General features: G+C 49.0%; 1 protein-coding gene across 1 annotated transcript; it reads left to right on the top strand.

The window, feature by feature from the left end:
• The first annotated feature begins 2834 nt into the window (after positions 1–2834).
• Positions 2835–3785, top strand: LOC120694339 (dynein light chain LC6, flagellar outer arm-like). Its single transcript, XM_039977479.1, has 2 exons — positions 2835–3260; positions 3343–3785. Exons 1-2 carry the CDS (start codon positions 3123–3125, stop codon positions 3493–3495), a joined length of 291 nt encoding a protein of 96 aa, XP_039833413.1. The 5' UTR covers positions 2835–3122; the 3' UTR covers positions 3496–3785.
• Positions 3786–7032: the final 3247 nt, after the last annotated feature.

Below are 7032 nucleotides of genomic sequence, written 5' to 3'. Positions count from 1 at the left end.
GAAAAGCTCCAACATAAACCCCATTCCACTTGTCGTAGACGTCCTTGTAGGGTTTTTAGTAAGAAACATGTCAACATATATTTGACCCAGCATAGCACCTCCTAAGATCATTTTCAAAAATTTCTCATTCTCGTCACTAGAATCATCACTAGACATCTGCAATAATTAATAAAATGAGAGGATGTCCAGCAAAAAATTATACATGACATATAATTAATGCCACATGACACTGATAGATAATTTCTCCACATGACCACATGACACAAATAGATAATTTCTCCACATGACACAGATAGATCATTTGTTCTCACGACATAAATAAATAAACGGTCCACATAAGTTGACACCAAGCTAATTTGTCCACATGACATAAGTAAATAGAAAATAACATCCATATGGCATAAATAAAATGACTACACAGATAAACCTCTGGCACTAGATTGAAGTCATCACTTCCCAAATATCATGTCATACTTCCTCTTAAGCCAATTGAACCTAGCCTCATTGGTTGGAATAGTCATGAACATTTCCCTCTGTTCTTTCTTCACAAATAGCTCACTTGCCACAAAATGCTCATCACTCCCAAGGTCAGCCCCACATGCAATGACATGTTCCATGACTTGTTCAATGGTGATCCCTGCTTGCCTAGAAGACACAAAAGACTGAGCACTCTCTGATATCTTGTAAATATGTTCTTGTATAACAAGTGTAGTGGTAAACTTGGGTTTCTTGTTAGGTTTTTCAAGAATAATATGAGCCTTTCTCTTAGCATTGCCAGGTGTAGGAGAGACTTCCAAAACCTCATCACCATTGTCGGAGTCAATATTAGCACCCATATCATTTTCTTCATCATTGTCGTCCAAGCCAATATGAGGGGGGCATCTCCACTAGGGGGTATGATCGGGTTGGAAGACATAGGATTCCAATGATCTATCTCTTCATTTATGATGCTCCCAAACATTACATTCATCTCATCTTCATTTTGGAGAGGCCTATTCTTAAATTTCTCGACGCCAGGTATGTCCTAAATAATTAAACTACAGTAAGCAATTGTATTGTATTCAAATTATAGAAATAAAGAAAAATATTAGATGCATGAGAAGTGCTCACATTTTTTGTTTTTTCCACCACTCGGCATCCATGTTGATAGTTCCCTTGTCCCAATTCCAACCGGTTCCGGTTTGTTTCCTCATCAATTTTCTCCAAGCACCTAAATCAGCCTTCAACTTGTCCCATTTGTTCTTAAGTTGAGTTTTTTTCAACATAATACCGGTACACTGAAAAAACCTTTCATTCACCTCGGTATAGCCCACATTATTCAAATGAGTGTTTGGCCTATTTCCTTTTCTAACTTGTTTAGCAAACAACTTGCAAACAAGTGCGGTATGCTCATCATTCCAAGCCATTTGATCACCCTATCCATGATTCTCCATAACATTGTTGAAATTTGCTAAGACAACACATGTATGAAATTCTAGAGAGAAGAAAAATATACCTCATCATCCCTTGATTTTTTGTTGCCACGTCTGCTACCACCGGATGCCGATGCCGCACCGAACGGAGTTCCGGCCATGTCTCCCGAGACGTGCTGGCTATCAGCTGTTCCCAGGACGTGCTGGCCGGCGTCCATGCCCAGGCCATAAAGGCCAGCCGCGCCGAGGCCTTGCCGCTGACCGGCGTCCGCGCCTAGGCCTTGAGGCCCCGCCGCGCCGAGACCTTGCATACCTCCGGCTGCCCCAACGCCTTCATGGCCGGCCGCGCCGCCGCCTGCAGACGCCAGAGGACAGAGGCCAACCCTAGGGTTTCTTCTGTGTTGATTCGAGGAGGAAAACGGAGGAGGCGGAGGTGGAGGAATCGATCCTACCATCACGGCAGATCGCCGGCGACCCGGACGCCGTGGTGGCTTGCAGCGCCGGCGACCAGTGCCGCGATCGGAAGAGGAGGAAAACAGGTGCCGCGTCTGGGAGAAGAAAAGGCGTCGTGGGAGCGACGGGAAAAAAAAGACGAAGGGGTATGTGTAACGGATGGCAAAGTTGGGTAATTTCCACCAACTCCACAAAACTAGAGTTTTCAGAGTACCCCTTGACATGCTCCATGAAATTGGTGGAGTTGGGAGCTAGATCCATGTTTTTTGAGAATCTGGAGTTCTTGGAGCTGAGGTGTTTTGCTAAAAAAATTTGGACTGGAGCTGCTTGGAGCCGTACCAAACACGCTGTAAATCCCCTCCATTTATCCCGATTGGTGGCTCCATTCGGGACCGTTAGTCCACGGCGTCTTTGGTCCCGGTTGGAGCCACCCTTTGGTCCCGGTTGGTGGGACCAAAGCCCCGGGGACCAATGGTCCCGGATGGAGCCACCAATCGGGACAAATGGAGGGGGTTTGATCCCAGTTGGTGGCTCTAATCGGGATAAATGGCCCCTGCCCCCCACGCTATCCCACCTAGCCGTTAGACCCAGGACTAAATCAGTCTTTGATTCCAAATCTAAAGGCAGCCGGGACAAATAATTTGGACCAAAAGGCTGTTCTGTAATAGTATAGGATGTGCCACTATGCTCCACCATCCCGGCCGCCGCCGATCGTCGGCGGACGCTCCCCCTACCGCCCACCCAACGCGCGCGCGCACACACATCCCCCAAACCTCGGCAACCGTCCTCCCTAACCGGAGTTGAAGAAGTACGGTGCGTGAGCGACAGCTGTTTAAGTCGGCGGGAAATCGCGCGCGATAAATAGAATTCACGGCGGTCAGTGCCGCTACCACGACGACCCCCGCGAGTAGAGGGAGAAGACGACGAACCCCGCGAGTAGAGGGAGAATCTGGCAGGAAGATAAAGATCGAGGGGACACGCTCACACGCACGCAAGTGCCTTCCGGAATCGGGGGAGGGGCAATAATAGCAGCGGGCCCACCCACCACCCTCTCTCCTCCGCTCGTTCAAGATTCCCTTCCCAGGCAGGCTCCCGTCTCCCTCCATTTATTCGCCCCGCCGTTGCTGCCCCCACGGAATCAAGAACCAATCGTTGCCCCGCCGGCCGGCCGAATCTCGCGGAGTGGTGCTCGAGCGAGACAGAGGCAGGAGGATCGGCAGCCCGCCCAGCCCGGCCGGGAAGGAGGAGGAGAGGAGGATGCTAGAGGGCAAGGCGCGGGTGCAGGACACGGACATGCCGGCGCGGATGCAGGCAGCGGCGACCTCGGCGGCCTCCCGCGCGCTCGACCTCTTCGACGTCGCCGACTGCCGCGCCATTGCCGGCCACATCAAGACGGCACGCCCCTCTTCTCCCGCCGTTCTTGGCATCTCGTTGCGATTTGAATAAATGGTTCGTGAAATGAAGAAGATGGTTGCAGGAGTTCGACAAGCGGTACGGCGTCGGGTGGCAGTGCGTGGTGGGCGCCAACTTCGGGTGCTTCTTTACCCACACCAGCGGCACCTTCATCTACTTCTCCCTCGAGCGCCTCTCCTTCCTCCTCTTCAAGGCCGCCGCCGCCGCCGCATCCTGAATGGTAGATAGATAGTCTCCTCCGGCTCCCATCGTCCGCCACACGGCATCCTCTGCCCGCAGCCGCTGCTGCTGCTCACGATGGATTGATGCCCCCGCGCGGCAGGAGGCGTCCTCCACAGACCGTGTGCTGCTGCATCATTGTACGCCCAAATCTGGATTCTGTCCAAACTCTTGTACATAGATCACTCAGAACCACTCTCGTTTCTGGAATGGAATGTATAGCCTCAGCCCTCAATGTTCTTCCTTTCTCACCAACTTCAAGATGGGCCTGATTTGACATTTTTCTTTCGTCACAGCATTCTCCCTCCCTCGATTCAGCGAAGAGAAAAAGTAAAATATCTTCAGATTTTTTTAGTGAAAATTATCTTGGGATGTTGATGCCTGACATGACAGCATTTTGTCGGTCAGGTCAGTGGACTCAGGGCCTGTTTGGCTCCAGGACTTTTTCCAAAAGTCCCTATCACATCAAAAGGAATCTTACTATTTTATATTATTAAATAAAATCTGTTTATAAATGTTTTTTGACAGCTGAGTGCTTTTTCGCGAGACGAATCTAATAAGCCTAATTAATCGATGATTGGCTACAGTGATGCTACAGTAACCATTTGCTAATCATAGATTAAGATACATCATTAGATTCGTCTCGCAGTTTAGCCCCAGGGTTCTGCAGTTAGTTTTATAATTAATATTTATTTAATACTTCTAAATACTAAAAAGTCCCTATGACTTTTTTGAAGTCCCTCAATCTAAACACCCCCTCATTATCGTCGCTCTTTTCCTGCTGCTAAAGCGACAAACGGGCCCCAGAACGGGGGTCTTTCTTTTGGTTTTCTCTTCTATGGAGTGGCCGCGAAAGCGAGAGGAGAACTTCTGCGTCATCGCCACCGGCCACCGCTACCGGCAACGTGCCGACGCCGTTCAGAAAGCAACTTCCTTTGGGCGTCGTCACTGTCCTCTTGAAGCTGAAGCTTCAACCTTCAACTGCTGCTGGAACCAACTGCTAGTAACTATCAACAACTAATCCGCGATGATTTTGTTTTGTCAGCACAATGCTACCGCAACGATCGCGGCAGCTTTGTTTATTTCGCCAGCAGCTGGGAACTCTTTGAATATGAATGTTTATCCTCGTGATCATCATTTTAAGAGTGTCTGAATATGTATGCCTATCTACACAGCATTGACCCAGTCTCATTTAAAAGAAAAACCAGCAACTTTTGAACGGATTTTATGCTGCTGGAATCGCTTTTATACATTCTTTTGACAGCGACGCAATGGATACCCTCTTCCTGTGCACCTCCGCCGCGTTGGCGTTCCTACCATCTTGCAACATCAATTCTTTTGCTCGAAAACTGACTCTCGTTGCAAATTTTTGCGGCAAACCAAACAACAATCAAATCAAGTCCAAAATAAAAGGCACCTCCAGCAAATAGCCTCCGAACCGTACCACTAAACGCTAAATAGGGGTTGTGCCCCTGTTTCCTATAATCCCAAATATAGCACCAAGGAACCCCAAATATGAGCTCCAGCTTTCATTATGACACATGACTTGCTTCTTGTTCTTGGTGACTAAAATTCATAAAGATTTTACTCCATATTAAAACATCTCACTCCAACATACTCTCCATTTCTTACACTCCAAACCCCAACAGCTATAATAGGGGGGGCCATACTTAGCTAGCCAATTTGGGGGCCAGATTGGCTAGTCAAGTTTGGCTAGGAGTGAGCCAATTTGAAGAGCCGGATAGCTTGGCGAGTTGGATAGCTAGTATGTTGGAGACCTATTTTGGTGTTGAGTAGCAATAATTTGACTAGTTGAGCTATTTGTCTAGTCTTTTGAAGATGCTTGGCTCTATTGATCCCACCTCCTAAAGCAAAGTGACTAAACTCTAGTCTTTTAGGGTTCGACCACTGAGGCTATGATGTGCTTTGAGACGTAGAGTTGCTTTCTAACATGTGAGGCTGAGTTTCTTTGCATAGGCCAGTTTCAGTGGGTAGTGTCATCGCACAGTTATCAAAACTATGAACTAGATAATCGAGATGGAGGAATGTCATGGTGATGACACTCCTATCACATCTCATGACTAGGGATGAAAGCAGGAATGGAAAAATCTTGTACCGACCGACACCATATCCCGATTTTCTGATCAAATGCTGCATCTTCAAGGAAAAACAAAATCAGAAAAAAAAATTTGGGAAAATTCGGCGAATTCGAGATCAAAATAAGTTGCGGACTTTTTCCGGCCAAATTAGCGAATCCCCTTTTTTATTCTCCCGCGGTATTCTTGAATTACAGCAGCCCACCCCAGCCAAAGCCATCGCACCCCACGGCTCAAGGCCCATTCACGCACCCACCCTCCAAACCCTAACATAGTAACTTGCCTGTCTGCCTGTTTCGCTCCCCCCCTCATCTCAGTCCCTCCCTGGCTCCCTCCTACCACCACACACCCCGGCCCCCGCCATGCCGTCTCCTCCCTTCGACAGTCCGACCCTTCCCGACAGTGGTGCACCACCCTACTAGCTCCGGCGCCCCCTCCAAGCCTTCTCCCTCCGACCCTCCCGCTCGGACGCGTGTGGCGCGCCCGGTGGCCCCGGCGCGGCGGCGCCCTGCCACCCTCCATCATGTTCGGTCAGTCTGCCGCCATGAGTATAGTACCTGGAGCCTAGGAGCTAGCTCGTCGCCCCGGAGGCCCGGATCCATCACCTCCTCACCGCCCCTAGACCAACCGCCACCGAAGGGCCTCGCCAGCTGCCTCCTGGACCATTCCTGATGCCCTGTGCGGCTGCGCCCCAGTCCGTCCGCTTGGGATGTCAGGACCCATGAAGCCGCCGACCGGACAAGGGCCATCTTTCGGTTCAGCTTCTGCCCCGTCCGCCACAAGGCATCTCTTCCTGGAGCCGGCACCACCGGTGAACAACAGCACTCTAGCTCCTTTTCCAACACCAGGTAATATATGAATTTGATCAATGTATACATGTTTTCATGCTGATGTGGTTCTGTAGAGTGTAGTCAACAAGATAAGTAATGTAATGATTCACTATACTCAAGTAGACTGTATAGAGACAACTAGTTTACTAGATACAAGTTAATTGTTGCAATCGTCTTATACATTCCAGCATTTCTTATCTTTGTAGGATGCTAGAGGTCTAGGTCAGCAAGTGGAAGCCCTGGCTAGGATCTAGGTCTTTGTCTATCTTTAGCATCTGCAAGTGGGACTCCTGCATCTAGACCGCCATCATCCTATTTGCCAAGTAAAGGTGGGAGTGATGCCGGTGGTGGAGCTGAGAGTGATGCTGCTGCTGGAGATGGTAGTGGAACACAAGTGCAGGGAAGCAAGAAAGAAACACTGCAGATGCCATAATTATTGAGGGTGATGAGCCTGTGCAAGATGTAGATGGTGATGAACCTCCTGGTGGTGGAAAGAGGCAAAAGAGATGCACACCAAATGTGTGGGAATATTTCACAAAGAAGCATATGGTCATAGAGGATCATGAGAAGACATATCTCCAATTGTGGGCACATTGCAAACAACCTAGT

The sequence above is a fragment of the Panicum virgatum genome, unplaced genomic scaffold, assembly GCF_016808335.1.
Source record: "Panicum virgatum strain AP13 unplaced genomic scaffold, P.virgatum_v5 scaffold_5062, whole genome shotgun sequence".
Lineage (NCBI taxonomy): Eukaryota > Viridiplantae > Streptophyta > Magnoliopsida > Poales > Poaceae > Panicum > Panicum virgatum.
This window is presented reverse-complemented; position numbering and strand designations above follow the sequence as displayed.

What these genes read in the sequence shown, in the direction of transcription:
- LOC120694339 (XM_039977479.1), top strand. Translation starts at nt 3,123, where the DNA reads ATGCTAGAGGGCAAGGCGCGGGTGCAGGACACGGACATGCCGGCGCGG. An exon ending in TTGCCGGCCACATCAAGACG is followed by an intron (nt 3,261 to 3,342) that starts GCACGCCCCTCT and finishes AGATGGTTGCAG; the next exon opens with GAGTTCGACAAGCGGTACGG.